Source organism: Carlito syrichta, unplaced genomic scaffold, assembly GCF_000164805.1.
Source record: "Carlito syrichta isolate Samal-C Ts95f unplaced genomic scaffold, Tarsius_syrichta-2.0.1 Scaffold304053, whole genome shotgun sequence".
NCBI classification, from domain to species: Eukaryota; Metazoa; Chordata; class Mammalia; order Primates; family Tarsiidae; genus Carlito; species Carlito syrichta.
The window spans coordinates 179,634-198,139 of NW_007248149.1; the positions used below are offsets into that span (position 1 = coordinate 179,634).

Consider the following 18,506-nt stretch of genomic DNA (forward strand, 5'->3'; position numbering starts at 1 on the left):
GTCAGGAAACGGTATGTGTGCAGTTGATGTGATTTCTGGCTGGGCTCCAGCTACTGAACACAGTTCCCTACCACCACTCACCAGGCACCAGTGGCCCAAGTCAGGAATTCCACCCACAGAGGCAGAATTTGGGGTAGGGGTTCGTGGGAGGGCCATGGAGAGGCTTTCAACTACAGGCATCAGGGACGAAAGACAGAGGACAGGCCCAGTTCTTCCCTTCCCACCCCGACTTCTCCTTCTCAAGCATGCATGAGAGTGGTCTATAGCTGACTGGGTGACTTCATATACACTCCTAAATCCGTCCGCATCTTCCAGCTGGACAGCCGCACTGCAGCAGCCATGTCAGAAATGGAGGGGGCAGGATGCTTCCTTGTGCTATCCATTCACATTCCCTCCTCATTCTGTTCCCTCCCCTGACCCCATTCCAATGCAGCGGCCAGGCCTTTGTTGTTCCCTTCTCTTGGGGACATCTGGGTTGCTGAGCTGAAAGCAGAAGTTGCCTGAACACATCCCCACCTTCCTGTTTTCTAAATTCAGTGAGGGCCTCCTGGCAAGGGCTCAGAGGGAGGGAGGCAGAAGCAGGTGAATCTAAGGAAGGAATCTTCAAGACTGGAAGGCAGAAGGAGCTTGGAGTGTGAGTCATGAGAATGCTCCAAGAACCTCAGAGGGCTCAAAACTTGACAAAATCCCCACTAGAGCTTGGGAGGACCATGAAGAGGTTGTCCAAGGGACAGGTGAGCAGTGATGGGAAAGGAAGAGAGGCCACAAAGACAGGACCCTCCCCAGCAATCTACTTCACATGAGATTCCTGAAACTTCTGTAGGACCTCAGGAATGGAGGACAGGGAGACCCTAGAGAGGAAGACAAGGGAGTCCTAGTGTGGTTGAGCTGGAAATTCCTTCTAGTTTGGCAGGATGAGGTCTACACTTGTTTTGGAAAAATAATCCAGTGTGAAATTTCTTGCACACCAAAGTGTGTGGAGCTAACTTCCCACCTGCTCCCATGGCTCAGTGACAAAGACCACAAGCAGACCCAGACGAGAATCTCAGCACCACTGCTCCCCTGGCTCTGTGGCCTCAGGTCATGAGTTACTCTCTCAGCCTCAATCTCCTCCCTATAAATAGGACTAATGAGAGTCCCTGCCTCACCAGGGAGTTGTTAAGCGGCTGGGCTCCGTGGCTCAGCCTGTAATCCCGCGCCTTTGGGAGGCTGAGGTAAGTGGATTGCCTGAGCCCGCGGGTTTGAGACCCGCATGGGCAACTTGGTGAGACCTCATCTCTACAATAAATCAAAAATTAGCCGGGCGTGGTAGCGCATGCGTATAGTTCCAGCTACTCGGAAGGCTGAGGTAGAAGGATCGCTGGAGCCTAGCAGGTCGAGGCTGGGGCGGCTGGGAGCGGCCACTGCACTCCAGTCTGGACGACAGAGTGAGACTCCAACTCAAAAAAAAAAAAAAAAAAAGATTCAAGAAGACCATGCTTCTAAGGGCCTAGCACAGCGCCTGGTGAGGAGTAACCACTGTCGCCTAGTGCTTTTTTACTTTCCCTGCTGACCTGCACTTAATAAGAGCACCTAAAACATACAGTTTCCCCCAAGCCACTGTGTAATCCACCACACACAATCACACACACTCTTTCTCAACTCCTCCTCCTTCCCCTCCCACAGGATGTCAGGGCTAGAAGGAGCTTTTATGGGTCCTCTAGTCCAACTTCCTCATTTCACACAGAGAAAAACAGAGACCCAGAGAGGGAAGGAATTGGCACAAGATCACATAGCAGGAGCAGGGCCAGGACCAGAACCCTAGGCTGCCAAGGCGCTCTGTGGAATGGAAAGGACCCTTTCCTGCTCATATCCACTCCCATCCTTTCCACCTTTCCTCTTCTTTCCTAAAGCTCGTCCTCCCCAGTGGAGGCCTCCTGGGGCATTGCTCAGCTCCTGGAGAAATCTCACCCTCCTTTGCCATAGTCTCTAAGGCCACAGGGGCCACCTAAGGTCCTGTTTCACCCATGCCCCTTGAAGGACCTAACCAGGTCCTCTCCACAGTCTGCTCATTACCTGGGGTACAGCCAGGGGTATGAATGAACAGCACTTTGGGGAGTACCTTAGAAGACTGATCTCCCTCCTGGCCCTCTGCCTCCCTGGCCCCATTCACACATCTTGCCTTCCAAATTCAGTGTCTGCCTGGCAGGTGGAGTGTCAGTCAAGGTCCTATAGCCTGGGGACTTGGCCTGCTCCTCCCCTAGGCCCTGCTTCCCAAAACCTCTCTATGGAAAGTGCTGTGCCCTGGACTGCAGACTTCTAACATCAAAGCTGGAGGTAGGGTAGTGTTTTCTTGGACCTCTTGTTTTTCTCTGAATGGGTACACCATACCACCAAAGGCCTTGGGAGAATGGAGAAGCCAGTTAGCTGAGATCCATCTCCTGTTAGGAACGAAAAGTAAATGCTAAATGTCCACAAGAGGCCTCATTCTTCCGACAGACAGGCCACACACACATGCCTGCCTGGCAGGGTCTAAGAGCCCTTCTATCGCAGTTTTATTTGGGGAATTCTCCTCACTAGTTCCTCAACTTCTATGGCTGCTAAAAGAACCAATTGGTTGTTTGAGCTGCCCAGTGGCTAAACTGCACTCACTGGTTCTTCTACCACTTCTCTGGGGTCAGGAAGGCCCTGATGGCCAATTCTATGTCACTTCCATGTGCCCCCCAGCCTGGTGCCTGGCACACAGTAGGCACTGAATGAGTAATCTTGCTTCCACCAACAAATTAACCAAGAAGCTCTCTGAGGTGAATGCCCATTTCAGTCAAAGCAGGTGAGCCTTAGCCTTCAAGAAATGTTCATACCACATGTTCTCCAAGTTCAGCTAAAATTGCTCAATGCCAGCATGAACATGGGCATATAAAGGAATCAGCTTACCTCAGCAAGGAGGAGATAGGGAGATGTCTTTTGGTTTTTCGTGTGTGTGTGTGTGTGTGTGTTGCTTTGGTTTTGTTTGTTTTGGTTTTGTTTGTTTGTCTGTCATCCAGGCTGGAAATGCAGTGATGCAATATAGCTCACTGCAGCCTCAAACTCCTGGGCTCAAGTGATCCTCCCACCTCAGCCTCCTGGTTTTTTGTTTTGTTTTATTTTTCGATGATTCTCATTTGGTTTTTAATTTTGACCTTAATACATCTGGGCTGAAGTGCTAAAGCATAGTAAACCCCAGGAATCAGCACTGGCTTAAATTATTATACAGAAAACACTTCCAGTTGCCTCACTGTTTCCCATACGCTTATTTTTCCTCTCCCTTAGAACAAGAGTCCATAATATTTTGCGGAGCAGGCAGCTCTTTGAGAATTTGAGAATTCTCTTCCTAGGAAATGAAGCAAAGGACACAAACTCAGCATTTCGCACATATCTGCAGCGTTCAGAGCCTGTCTAGCCTGCCCTGAAAGTCTGAAGTCCCCTGCCTCAGTCCATCGCCGTTGGGTCCCATGGCCCCCAAACTACTGTGATAGAGAGAAACTGTTGCCCAAGAGGTTGGGACTCTTTCTCGTGAAGAAACAGGAGAGGACCAGCAATCCAGCCATCAGGAGTAGGCAGGGCTGCAAGGACAATGTGCTGCACTCTCTCGGTCCCATTCACACTAAGGAGGATTCTGAGCCAATCAGAGAGGCCACTTACTGGTCAGGAGGTTTAGACCCGGTGCCTGCCTCCCTGTCTCCTTGGGAGTCTTCAAGTTAAGAGCAATAATTTGTCCAGAATGGCCAGGCCCGGGCACTCACCTAGTGGCCAGGGTGTACTAGGTCCTTCTCCTCTCCACCCCTCACCATAAACATTTCTCCTTTTTCTTTCTTTCCTTCATCACCACTTTTCTTCCTCTCTCCTTTCTTGACAGTCCTCTCTGAGCTCTCTGCTTTCTCTCTTCTAGCTCTGCCTCACTCTAGCAAATAGCATCCACAGGTTCCATATATGGTACGAAGGGCTTCTCAACCCTTGAGTGAGATGCTGTCGAGCGTGGAGACAGCAAGGTGGACTGGATGAACCCCAGAAGGTACTCTCCATCAAGAATCCAGCTCCAAGTCCCAGAGACCTGAAAACTCGTGGACAATCTATTACTACTGAGAACTAGTACTGTTTCCTTTGATTTCACTGAATCCACAAAGTACAGTGAAGTGCCTGGGCCCAATATTTCTTCCAACAAGGCATCTTTCTTACCTTGTAGGATGGGGTCTCTGTGCCTAGAGTCTCAGCCTGCACAACAATGTAGGCGTGTAAAAAGTTGGAGGCGATCATATCTGGGACAAACGGTGTGTTTTCTTCTTGGAAGATGATGGCCACAATGTCATTCCCAATGTGCCTCTTTCTCTGGAGCTGAACAAAAAAGTGTTCAATTGTTATGTCAGTTTGGAACATCCTAAAAACAGGTTTTCCTCAGGATTTTACCCTTATACATAAACCATGGGACTCTGAGACTCAACTCTCTAGGGGGCTTCCTTCAATCTTTAGAAGCCACCAAAGAAAAAAATTGGGAAGATGCCCAAGCTGTTAGGCGGATGCCAGTGAGTAGCTTACTGAGCTCTATAGTGTGCAGAGCCAGGACTCAGGACTTGGGGAGAACAGTGAAAAGGTGAGGCCAGGCCTTGTCCTGGTAGAGCCTGTAATTGATCCGGGAGAAATACAAACACAGGTGAAGCCACCTGATAACACTAACAAAGCCACCAGCCAGCAAGTACTAAATCAGCTGCTGCACACGAAGTGCCTGACAGCTTGGGGATAGAGAGAAGGGCAAAATCAGAGGGCCTGATAGCAACCTGAGAGGGCTTCCTGGAAGAGAAGATGGGACGCGGGGGTGGGTCTTGATGGAAATGTGGATGACAGGGATGAGGGGGTGGATCATTCCACCAGAGGGAAGAAGAGCCATGCCTAGAGAGGCATGAGTAACCTGGCTTGGTGCAGGTGGAATGAAGGGGGGAACCCAACCCCGACTCAGTATCCCAAACAATGCCAGGAGCTTTCACATGGGATCTCAGTCACCAAGTACCTACTGTGTGTCACCATGTTGGGCTGTTCACAGGCAAGATTTCAAATGTTAAACCTCTCCTCTATACCATGCTAAATGCCCACCTATGCATTTGTTCACTTATTAAGCACCTACTGCATGCAGGCCTATGCTCGGCCCTTTCACATTGAGTGTCTCATTTGCTGAGCACCTGTTATACACCAAGCACCATGCTGGGCACTTTTCTACAAATTTCCTCACTTGCTCCACACACATCATCCCATTTCCCAGGAAGAGAAAAATATGTATTCATTCCCTGCCGAAAGCCAAGCTCTGTGCCAAGGTATACCTCTCAATTAACATAAAGGAGACTAAAAGGGCCCTGAGAGAACAAGCTTTAACCCCAGGATGAGGCAGCAGGTGAGGAGAGCCACAGGGAAGAGAGATCAAGGGTGAAAGGCTGAGAGAAAACCTACTCTGGATACCAAAGGAATCCTGCTTCCATTTGTTTCTGGAACATTCAGTTGTTATTTTAGAGCTAAACCATAATCTGGTTTGCCAATTTCCTTTTTTCCTAAGAAGCCAGGCACAATGTTTACAATTTTACATCTGTGCTCCTTCCTCAGTTCTCTGCTTCGAAACAAACAGGTCAGAGTTTGGGCAAAGGCCCACCTGTCTTTCTTATTTTCCCGGAGACTGAAAGGGGCAGAAAGTGAGCATGGCCAAATGGTGTTGCAACCACCAGGGCTGTGTTGCTGGCTTCAGAAAAGCCAGGCCTGCCCAAGGATGCACAGCTGTCAGAGCAGCAAATTTGACAGCAAGAAAATTCTGGAAACACAGGTCTCATCCAGGTTTCCCCAGCTGAGGTAAAGGCTGAGTTCCTGCAGGTGTAGTAAGAGACGTAGCTGTGAGCCTAAGAAAGCTGTGGGCAAGTATTCTCACACAATAACCAGCTTCACATTGCCGGGGCAGGTAGGGGGGCAAAATGACTCGTGGCCTGGCAGTGAACAGCTGTCATGGGACGCCAGCCACAAGTTGGGCATCTTATGAGCCCTACATTCAGAAATGTATGTAATCCCCCATAACAATCCTCTGCCTTAGGTGGTGTTATCCCTATTTCACAGATGAGAAGTTTAACGGGCTTGCCCAGAGTCACACACCCCTAAGTGGCAAAGCTGGCTTCAGGTCCCCAACCACAGACCCCATCAGGTACTCTTTACCACCACCAGATATGATCAGAGCACACGGGCTCTGCCCTGAATAGACTGGGAAAATTCAAGGAAGTCTTTTAACCACAAGGAGCCCTGCCCTGCCTCCCGCACAGGGCAGCTGAGGTGTGGCTTTGGTGAGACAGCACAAAGGAACAGGCTCTGATGACGCTACCCAGATGTACCACTGGCCTCTTGATTATGAAAATGGGGAGGGGGCCCATGGTCCCTCGGGCAGGTCAGACCAGAAGCTGGCCTTCACCTCACACACCCCGGGCTCCCAAAGCCCTCCCCAAACCAGGTTACCTGCTGGGCGTCTCCCTCGGTAAATGGCAGCTTTGTGGATACATGAAACATGATCTCCCTGTCCCGGAATGTCGTGTATACTGATTCCAGCCCTGTCTGTCCATGGGTCACATCCAGGCCTCCTCGGAAACTGTCAGCAAAACAGGGCAGGAGCCAGAGAGAGAGAGTGAGGGAAAGTGGGCCACTTGGTGCAACCTTCCCTGAGGACACACAGCTGGGGAGTGCAGAAGACGACATGGAGAGTAGAGAGCAGAGGAGATCATGATGTGGAAATAGCAGGTAGATGTGTTCCTCTGAGCAGACTTGCCCTGGTGTTCCATCCATAAATCCATTATTTAAAAGACAAAGGCAGAACCTCTACTTCAACACGCTGGATGGTCACGTGAGAAGGAAAACCATCCACCCACAATCCCAGACTAATGCCCCTCCCAGGTGCCAGTGACCCCCAAGGCTGGGCTCAGGTCTTTGCTTTCTGCAAGGCCATGACCGAATCCCCAGCCCACAGCCAATGCAACCAGCCATCCTGCTAGACAGTGTAAGCCCCACAGGAGCACCCAGAGTCAATCAGCCAGGAGAGATGACAGATACTTCACTCCTACCCAGCTAGTCCCTGATATGGAGGTCCAACCACCACAGCACCCAGCTTGGGGGTATCCCGGAGGTCCCATCTCTAGCTATCTCCTCACAGGCAGAAAAGAAAAGTACTAAGGAACTGAGTGGGCTTCCAAGAGCTGTCCCTTCTGCCTTTACAAAGCATAGCTGCCAGCTTGGTTCATATTTTTCAGCAAATGCAGGGTTCTTTAAGGAAATGAAATAAGATGGGCCCTGGTTGTCAGACCCTCTGGCACCAAAATATAGCCAGAAAATGTGCTCAGCTCAGCATGGCAGAAAAGACGCTGGACCAGTAGTTGGACAGCTAAGTCAGTACATGACCTTGGGCATATCGCTTAATCTATCTAAGCCTCAGTTTCCTTTCTCCATAAAACAGATAGGATTACATGATCTCTGGGGTCCTTCTACGTTTAATATACTGTGTTTCATCTATTCTAAAACCCACATTTTTTTCACATTTTAACATCACTGAAATCAGGAAGTGTCTTATAATGATGGTATCTCAAAGTCAACAAAAGATAGTAAAACTATAATGACTACCAATGTATGGTGCTACACTTAAGCGTTTCGTGAGCACTATCAATTTTAATCTCCCAATAACCCTGTGGGATCAATACTATCTTTATCTCCCTTTTTACAGATGAGGAAACTGAGGCATGCAGAGGTCACTTAACCAAAGTCATAGAGCTAATAGATTGTGGAGCTGGGATTCTAATTCAGATGTGATTGACTCCAGACAGCCTTGATGATCTTGAAAGAAGGAGAAGATGGAGGAAGAGGGAAAAGGAAAAAGGAGAAGGAAGAAAGAGAGAGAAGGAAGCAGAGGAAGAAAACAATTACTGAACACCTACTGCATGCCAGACACTGGGCTGGGTGCTTTCACACATGATGTTAGGAGCTCCTGTTAATTTGGCTGCTGGGGTGGGGAATTCTGGGCCCTCAGCCACATGCCAACCATCAAGCACAGAACAAGCCGGCCAGATCTGAATTTATCCCAAATGTAGCCTTTGCCAAGGAAAATCAACGGCCAGAGTTTTCCAAGCAATAACCTCAATATTCTGTCTTACTATCCACTTAAAAAGCCATAGACTGTTGCATGGATTCCTGCCTGAGGAATTATTATATTTGCATCAACTCTTAGTTATCCATTCTTTGTGCATTATCTAAAATAGGTCATTTCCTCTCAAACAGCAGAGGGTTGTCTTTCCCAAATACCTAGCAGGTGAGTGATAGAGAAAGTGGATTCGTTTCACTCTCAGTCCGATCTAAATGTAATTAGGAAGGCAAATCTGAGGCAGAGCAATTTCATCACGCATCCTAAGGCCAAATGTGAATGCCTTTCAGAGAATGTGCCATGCTGAGTTATTCCTCGGACCACTGATTCCTCAGGAATGCAGGTGAGTGAGTGCTGATCAGATGTTGAAGAGTAATCCCCTGTTTCTTGCGTGTTTTTAACTCTCACATGTTCCTGAGAGTTAAGGCTGAGTTGTCTGCCCCTTGCACTTCCTCTCGGGCCTCATCAATGGAGCTGGAGCTGCCACTTGGCTAAAACCCACCCTTTGAAGTCCTGTAGTGTGATTGTGTCCCCCAGCAGGTCCAAGAACTCCTTGAAAGCTGGGCTCTCCTCATTGTTCCCAAAGAGCTCCTCCTCCAGGGTCTGAAAAAGAAACATGGACAGGGGCAGAAGTTAGAAAAACCCTTCTTGATGCCAAGGGAAGGAATATGGCTGCCCAGATACCTAGTCTCTTTCTTCCTTTCTCCCAGCACATTCACCATAGCTGTCCTCAGTTGGAGGAAGGACTAACAGAGGCTCACTCAACAGTGCCAAATCTTTGGGCTGATTAATGAGACCTTTCAGTTTGAGCAAAGGTTCCTGCTGGTCAGCACAAGGCAAAGTTGAGGCAAACAGTTCTTAGACTTAATGCCAAAAACATAACCCATATATTAAAAAACTGACCATTGGACTTCCAACAAAGGATAAGTATCAAGAATATATACAGAGCTCTCAAAACTCTAAAGTGATCAAACCACCAATGATACAGCACTTCATACTCACTAGCATAGATGGTTATAATAAAAAAGAAAGACAATAACAAGTGTTGGTGAGGATGTGGAGAAATCAGAACCTTCATACACTGTTGGTGGGAATGTAGAATGATGCAGCCACTTTGGAAAACAGGCTGGCAGTTCCTCAAAAGGCTAAACATAGAGTTGCCATATATATGACCCAGCAATTCCACTCCTAGGTATATACCTAAGAGAAATGAAAATGAATGTCCACACAAAAATTTATACATGAATACTAACTGCAGCACTATTCATAATAGCCCAAAAGCAGAAACAACCCAAATGTCCATCAATGGATAAGAGTATAAACAAAATGTATTATATCCATAAATGGAATATTATTTGGCCATAAATAAGGAACAAAGTACTAGTATATACTACAACATGGATAAACTTTGAAAACATTATGCCAAGTAAAAAAGGCCAGACACAAAAGGCCACATATTATAAAATTCCACTTATAAACAGTCCAGAATAGGCAAAGTCATAGAGACAGAAAGTAGATTAGTGACTGACAGGAGCTAAAGGAAATGGGGATGAGGAATGACTGCCAGTGAGCATGGAGTTTCTTTTGGGGATGTTGCAAACTTTCTGGAGTTGGATGGTGGTGATAGTTGGACAACTCTGAGGTTACAGTACAAATCAGTTAATTGTACACTTTATTGAGATATAAATCATATATTTTGAATTGTGAGAATTCACAGTGTGAGAATTATGCTCAAATGCTCAATAAAGCTGTTATTAAATATTTAACTCAATAGTAAAAATATTTAATTAGAAAATGATCAAAAGACATGAAAAGACATTTCACCTAAGATATACAAATGGCAAATAAGCACGTGAAAAGATGTCCAACATCATGAGTCATTAGAGAAATGTAAATTAAAACCATAAGTCGATATCACTATACATCTATCTGGACAGCTAAAATAAAAGAAAGGTGACAAGACCAAATGCTAACAAGGATGTGGAGAAATAGGATAACACATATATTGCTGGTGGAACATTCATTCTAGAAAACAGTTTGGCAGTTTCTTACAAAACTAAGCCATATAATTACCATACAACTCAGCATTTACAACTCCTAAGCATTTATCCCAGAGAAACTTATGTTCGGACAAAAACCTGTATACAAGTGTTCATAGCAACTTTACTCATAATAACCAAAAACTAGAAACAACCAAGATGCCCTTCACTGGGTGGACTGAACTGTGTAAACAAATTGTGGTGAATTACCACCACGGAATATTATTCAGCAATCAAAAGGAACTAGCAATACACTCAAAAACTTGGATAAAACCTGCTGAGTGGAAAAATGTCAATCTCAAAAGGTTATATACTGTATGGTTCCATCTATATAACATTTTGAAATAACAAAGTTTTAGAAATTGGAAAACAGATTAGTGGTTACCAAGGCTTAGGAATTGTAGGAGGAAGGAAGAAGGGAGGCAGGAAGGAGGTTGCCATAGTTAGAAAAGGGCAACACAAGGAACCCTGAGATAACGGAATTCTTCTGTATGAAGGGAACCCAAAAAACCATTATTTTTTAATTAAAAAATTGTGTATTCTTCCATGTTTAAACTTCAGTCACCTTCAAACTGCTCTCTGTTTGATGCAGAGATGCTTTTTCTACTGCTCAAACAGTTTTTGAACTGATCAATTTTCATGCCTTTTAGAGCTTCTGTGGTTTTTTGTTTCACCTCTTCCACACTGGCAAAACATCTCCCTTTAAGGACTTTTTTTTATCCAGGAAAAAAAAAAAGTCACTCAAGACGAGATCAGGTGATTAGGGAAAGTGAGGCTTGGGGGTCATGCTGGTTTTGGTCAAAATCTGCTGAACAGAGCATGTTGTGGGCAGGTGTGCTCATAAATCACCCATCATGAAATGGGCAAACGCATTGAAAGAATCTCCAAAGAAAAATTCACTGAAGCCCAATGCAGCATCTTACTACAATGCTAGCTGGTACAATGATGCTGATGGGTTGCTAGAACACTTACCTAGTAGGGGAAACCAGTACTACAAAGGGCCCCCCCACCAAAAAATAATTATCTTCTTTTTGGGTCCCCCCCTCGTATCTTGACTATGGAACCTACATATGTGATAAGACTATCTACAACAAAATACACACAACATACACAAATGAATGCCTGTAAAAGTGGGGGAATTCTGAATAAGATCTGTAGATTGCATCAATGTCAATATCCTGGTTGTGATACCGTATTATAGTTTTGAAAGACATTACCTTTGTGGAAAACTAGGTAAAGGGTACATGAGATCTCTCGTATTATATTTTACAACTGTATGTGAGTCTACAATTATCTAAAAATAAAAAGCTTAATACTGTTTTAGAAAGCAAAGCTGAAAACAGTAACAAGCTCTGCCAACAGTAAGAGGCTTAAAACACTGACTACCCTGCCTGACCAACAGGCTCTACCCACAGCAGCAGGATCTACAAACAGCTGAAGGCTCTACAAACATCCATAGACTGCAATAAATGGCTACAGGTGACATAAAGACCCTCTAGTCTACCTTCAAGTAGAAAGTCTCCAAGAGATGATTCTTGTGCACCTTCTTAACACCTGCTTTATAGCAAAAAAGAGCAGACCTCAGGCCTCATGCCTTTAACAGGTGACAGAAGCTGATAGATTTCATTAACCTTATTTTGTTTTTTACAGCATTTATTTTAGAATTACCTTCATTTCATGGTAAATGATACTGGTTTTCCAGTTAGAGTAGTGATATAAAATCTCCTTTTAAGAGATTTAATATAGATGCATTTAAATGCATTTAAATTTTTTAAAAACTTTTTAAAGAAAATATTAAGTAGTTAACAGTGTGGACTGGGCGCAGTGGTTCACACCTGTAATCCCAGCACATTGGGAGGCAGAGGTGAGAGAACTGCCTGAGCCTAGGGGTTCAAGACCCGCCTGGGCAACTTGGTGAGACCTGGTCTCTACAATAAATCAAAAAAATTAGCCAAGTATGGTGGCATGCACCTGTAGTTCCAGCTACTTGGAAGACTGAGGCAGAAGGATATCCTGAGCCTAGCAGGTCAAGGTTGCACTCCAGCCAGGGTGACAGAGCGAGACTCTCACTCAAAAAACAAACAAAAAAAAATATAGGTATAATAGAAATCTTAACAGTGACACATGATGGAACAATATGATACAGATTTTGAATATGGTCTGTGAGTGTCTAAAGTTTGGGGAGCACCACACTCCAGCAGGGGTCAGCAAACTTATGGCCTGTGGGTCAAGTCTGGCCTGCTGCCTGATTTTACAAATAAAGTTTTATTGGAGCAAGCCAAGCCAACTCATTATCTATTGTCTATGGCTACTTTTGTACTACAAAGGCAGAGTTGAGTGGTTTTGACATATACCCCAAGGCCCATGAAGTCTAAAGTATTTACTATCTAGCCCTTTACAAAAATAGTTTGCCAATCCCTGATCTATAATATGTCATGAAGACATCACAACTCCAGCCAAGTGTCCTGTTTGCCCCCAGTCATGAGGCCAGAGTGTGGGAGGAGCAGCTGCTTCTAGGCAACCTACATCTCCTATTAGGAAAACAATCCAGTGTGTGTTCTGGGACATATACCTCTCTTGCAGGATTCACATCCAGTCTGGTATTAGTATTGCCATTATTTTATACTGGCCTTGAACTTGACCATGGGCTCAGGAAGGGGGGGGGTCTTAGTCATCACTGTATCCCCCAGAGTGCTTAGCACAGTCAATGAAAAACGGGAGAGTTGGGTGAGGTTTATTTATATCTAAAGACCAACATAGGGCTTTCATGCAACAAATGCTCATATTAAATGTCCCCCAGCTGTGGGTTTGCAAAACAACAATCTGCCTGGGTTTTTTAAAAAAAAGAATTTTATCTTCCTGGTTTTTTCCCCCCGCAGCAGTAACAGGTACATAAACAACACACAGATTCCTTCTTCGATGTGGATGGTTAATGTTCAGTAATTATAGCTTTGCTGGAACATTGGATTGTAATCACCTTATAAAATCTGCTCTGATAAATTTTGCAAGCAAAGAACTTTAATTAGGGGGGTTGTATTAACAGAGCTACTCAAAATAAAAATGTAATATGTGAAAATAATAAGTTGAATAATCTCCCTTAAATTATAAGATTCATCAGTGTTTATGTTACAGACCCTAAACTCTTCTCCTAATTAGAGCATTTTTAAGCTCCATGGTCTCTTATGGTCTAGTATCTTCAGACAAGGAAATCAGGTGTCATCTAGCCAAGAAAGATACCATCACGCAAAATAACACAGATAATATCAAAAGATACTATTAACCTATCATTAGCAGGGCCAAAATTTTTATTCATTCATTAATTCTCTTAAGCATTTAGTTTATTTATATAAGTTGACATGCTAGATTCTTGGATGATACAAAGATGAAATGAGTGTAGAACCTTCTCTCAAAGAATCTAGGTGAGAAAACAGTGTATTCAGCTGACCACTCTGCTTGGGATGTCAACAAAAGTTCATGGTAGGAAAAAAGTATAAAAGATGGGAAGTTTGTGGCCAAATTAGCATGGGAAACACTCAGTTCAACAAGTTATAAAGAGTTACTTACCTTGAGGGGGTTCTTAGAGTCTTAAAAAAGTTCTCACACACATAACAACTCCTCCCTAAGTTATTTGTTCACAGAGTACATCACCAGACTAGCACTTCATGGGAAAATGAGAAACATTATTTCTAGCCAACTAACTCCAAAGCAACATGTGAGTGCTACAAGAGACACAGGAAAGTGAGCAGTGGCATGCAGGTCAACTTTTTGGCCTCTGGATCTCCAGAGAAGAAAAAGACCCTGGTGTTTGCCAATCTATGGTGTAAAAGCTTCTACCATGGCTGCTTTCAAGCTACAAACCCAACATCACTGAACAAAATTGGGAAAATACACACAATTGGTTCCATCATACCACTGAAGTTTGGAGAGAAAAAGTTCATTCCAGATGGGAAGAATGGTGGGCAAGGAAAGAGTGGCTTATGCTACTCCAGTCCCTCTACTAGTCTGATTTTTCTTAAAACCAACTGCCCAGAGATAATTCAAGCTAAGGTGGCCAGGAAAAAATCAGAACTTACTGTATGAAAGGCCATCCTGAAGGTTCTGCCACCTCTTGTCTAATTTATTCCCTAAATGTGACAGTTGTATTCAGAATGTTCAAGAACCTAGTTCAGGGCTCCTGCACTTGAGATAAGGAGGGGAAAAGTTCTCAGTGAGAAGCCATAGGATATAGTAATCAGTATGATCCATGTTGCTTACCTGCCTGGCTTTTTGATAAATGACCCCAAATTTGAATGTGTTGTTGACATCGTGCTCATCATAGGACACAATCATTTGGGAGGCCTGGAAAGTGTGGGAAGAAAACAATCAAGACTGTGTATTAATTTGGAGGCAAGTGAGGAAGCAAATGGAAGGGAAAGCATCTATTTGGGCAGAGAATGTGCCCCCGGTATAAATATCCACACACATGGAGGAAGAGAAGGGGAGAAATAATAAGCAGATGGTCAGGATGAAACTCCAAAGGTCTTGTTTAGCTCCCAACACCTGGGCTTCCCTAGCAGTAACCAAACCTCTGCATCATCCATTCCATTTCCATCCAGATGTCCAGCCAAGACCTGAGCACATGAGTTCAGCAGGACTCAAGGAACTACCTTTACCCCAGTGTCTAATCTGTGGTGTGAAAAAATGAAACCAGAACTCCAAAAGCTGGTCAGCAAGAAGGACTAGTTCTGATTCATCCCTAATCAACAGTATAGTTTTGAGCAAGTCACTGCTCCTGCCCAGACTTCAAGGCCTTATCCATAAAATGAGAGGTCTCTCAGAAGACCACTCTAAGAAGGAACACACTTTAATATAATATGCAAAGAAGAAAAAAAAACCTGACCATTGGTATTCTATCTAATTTTCCATTATGCTTGTTAGAATTAACGTCTGGGGTTAGAAACACTGAAGTGTAGTTTTGAATCTGCAGCTTTTATCTATGTAACTTTGAGTGAGCCACTTAACTTCTCTGGGCCTCAGTTTCCTCATCTGTTAAATGGAGATGTATGGTTGTGGAGATTCAATGAGATCAGGTGCATAAAGTGCTGATCACAGAGCAGCTATCGTTATCGTCATCATCATCATCGTCCATGTAACCCTCTAGAAAGATCAAAGCTGAACCAGCTTATTGGGACAGAGAAGATCTGCAGGCTGTTAGGATACCCTCTGTAATTTTCTTTTTAAAAAAGGGATTCAACCATGTGTTATACTAGGGGAGGAACAAACCGGCATCACTTGTTGGCTGGAATATGTGGCCCATGTCAAGTTGCCACCACTGTATATCTCCGTGAGGTTCTCAGCCGCCTGAGGAATTGGACACTTCTCAGCTCCCCCAGTAAGGACACTGCTGCCCAACCCTAAAGGGAGCCCTCCACTACTGCCTAGGATGAGTCAAAGTGGAGGAAGAGCTGCCCTGCCAGAGAGAGGCATCAGGCCATGGAGATCTTCCAAAGAACGTTCTAAACTCTGCAAATGTTAAAAACACACACATACATGCATCTCAGCCAGTCAGACGCCACAGTCCTTCAAATATAAAAAATATAAAAATACAGCTGTTCTTCCATTATAATAACCAAGGTCAGAGGTTTTCCAAGTTACAGAGAGAACTATGCAGATAAACATCATTGGTTCTCTAAGTGGATATGATTTGACAACAAAAATTGCCAAACCTGTAGTTGTTAAACTTTTATGATGGGGTTTAATATTTGGTTTAACCTTACTAATTCCATTTTAATTATAAAGAGGAGATCAGTCTGAATGACAGAAAATGTTCAACAGAGTGTAGCTTATTCCCAGTTAGTATCTACAGATGCTAAAATGGCTAAAAGAGGTGTCTGAAAGAAGAGTTCTGTGCAGGAGAGGACTCTGCCAATAGCTCAACCACTGCAAATAGATAAATAGGTGCTTCTAAAAGGGTCATGCCCAATTGCAAACAGTTAAGGCATTTGTTCTAGGGGATTCTGGATGTCTCAGCTGGGACAGGGCCTCTCTTCTCCACTAGATATTTCAGCTCATGGCCCCTGGTTGTCAGAGTTGAGACTCAGGGAATGATCAGAACCAGCCCCAGCAAACCTCTATTGCCACAGCACTGGCCCACAGCAAAGGCTCGGAAGCACAGCTCTGCTTCCATTTTCTCTCTCCAGACCCTCCTTCCTGTGGCCAGTTTCAAGCAATTCACAAAGCCCATGGTGATTTAAGTCCTGTCATATCATAATTGCTCTTGAGTGGGTTTGTTGTTTTGTTTTTGTTATTATTGTTCCTCTCCTCACCCACACTCCCATATCAGAACTGGGGTCAAGATCAGGCCAATCCTAAGGAAACTGATATCAGAGAACCAGTCAGTTTATTAACGAAGGCTGGGTAGAGGCTTGGAAGGCTTCAGAGCTGCAGTTACAGGGCAATGGGGAGCAGTGGTCTGGCCTTTCATGTCTTAGTGAGTTTCTGCCTTCTGCAGCCCCCACCCCTCCATGACAGCAAACTATATCTGCAACAGCCCCCAGCTGTAGAATTACACCCCAGTTCTGGCCTCAGGGAGGTACCACTGGGGTAAGGGCAGAGAAACTATAACACTGCTATCCTCTGCCATCTTCGCAATAGGCTGGGGACGAATTCAGCTGGGCTGCAGACACAGGCATAGCTGTAAGTGGGTTCCCAGTGGACCAGTTAGTAAAGGAATAGCAGGAAGAGAGGAAGACATGGAAGTTTATCATGGAGACCCCACAAAATCCCAGCATGATGCAAAGAACTGCCCATAGAGCCATAGGTGTACAAATCTGTGCCAAGCTATAGGGTCCCTGGGGGAAGCATGAAGGTCCTCACCTTGGGATACAGGACAGGGTTGAATTTCAGCCCCACTGCATCATCACAGAAGGCCTGAGAAGGGAGAAAAACACACAGCTCAGAGACCACATCCATAGAGTACATCTGGGCTCCTCTGCCCACCAACAGAATGTAGCATGGGTGGGCAAGACACACGGGTCAGGAGGCCTGGGCTTGAATTCTGGCTCTGCCACACACTAACCTGTGCCTAGGTAAGTCGCGTAGCCTTTCTGGGGGTTCCTGATAATGTGAGAAGAGGGACTAGATGAAGCCTGAGGCTTGTCTCTGTTCTGACATGAAGACGATGCCAAAAAGCCATCTATTCCCTAATTCTCACCAGAGTTATTCAGCATAATTCTGTGGCATTCCTGCTCCCAGAGTGAGAGTCCAACCCAATCCAGTCAACCATCTTTCTCACCCCACTTTGCTGACTCAATTCCAAGGTCCCAGTAACCCAAAGCAGTAACACAAGCCCCTCCACCAGCTGGCTGCTCCTTACTCAAGAGTGTGCTCAATCTGGATCATCCTCCAGCCCAACTAAGGCTTCTCTTCTGCTGTGAAAGCTCCCTGGCCACTCCCTCCCACTCCTCCTCTGAAGTCCTACAGCACTTTCCATATCCAGCTCTGTCTTTCCACTTCTCTTGTCTCCTGAACTAGCTGTGAACTAGTTGGGAGCAGGCACCATGGATAACACTATTCCCGGGCAACCTCAACAAGGATGAGCTGGGAAGAGTGTAGGAAACATGGAGGCATCTGCCAACAGCCCTCCCCAAGCCCTATCCACTCAGTCAAGGGCCAATGAGTAAAGGGACCTCCCCAACTCCAAGGGGCTGGTTTTTACCTTTGCAATCTGAGGGACGCTGGGCAACTTGCTCAGTCCAGCCAAGGGGATCCGTTCATGCACTGTCTTCAGTTTGGACCTGCACACACAGATGAGGGTAAGAAAGGGCGTCCACAAGAAAGACAGCCAATTAGGAAGGTGGCTGAGACCACACCTAGGTCTCCCTAGGTCAGATCTGCCTCGTTTTACCCAGCTCATGTCTTGGGTACCACCCTCAAATGGTGGAAAAATGGAGTCCTACTTGGGTACCCCAAGGGAGATGGACACTTAAAGGATATGCCTGGTCAATCTGTCTGTCACTGAAATAAGGGCAATCAATGTAAGTAGCCACCTTCAGGGTCACCAATATTTTTTGGTTGATTGTGGGTTTTTTGTGTTCTCCCAAAGAATTAAGCACAGCTTCTGGATATATTTGGGTTTTGATATGCAATTAAACTTTTATGAAAAGAAAATCTAATATTTGAAAATCTGGATTTACTCAAAATATAAATGGGGTAGCATCTGATTTATAAAGGGATTCACCAAAAGACTCTAAATTTAGCCTGTTCCCCTGATTCATTTAGCACATTATGAAAGTGCTGAATTTTACTGAATGCTTTTCTGCATCTGCTGA

General features: G+C 45.0%; 1 protein-coding gene across 1 annotated transcript in view; it reads right to left on the reverse strand.

The window, feature by feature from the left end:
* The window catches only part of RAP1GAP2 (RAP1 GTPase activating protein 2), a gene marked incomplete at its 5' end in the record, with an annotated part of 50,586 nt that extends 32,614 nt beyond the window's left edge, over positions 1 to 17,972 (reverse strand). Inside the window, 6 exons of the mRNA XM_008059441.1 lie at positions 4,195 to 4,350; positions 6,493 to 6,622; positions 8,661 to 8,761; positions 14,452 to 14,535; positions 17,053 to 17,106; positions 17,894 to 17,972. Of these exons, the coding sequence (XP_008057632.1) occupies positions 4,195 to 4,350; positions 6,493 to 6,622; positions 8,661 to 8,761; positions 14,452 to 14,535; positions 17,053 to 17,106; positions 17,894 to 17,972 (604 nt within the window). The remainder of the gene's footprint in view (positions 1 to 4,194; positions 4,351 to 6,492; positions 6,623 to 8,660; positions 8,762 to 14,451; positions 14,536 to 17,052; positions 17,107 to 17,893) is intronic.
* Between the last annotated feature and the right edge of the window lie 534 nt (positions 17,973 to 18,506).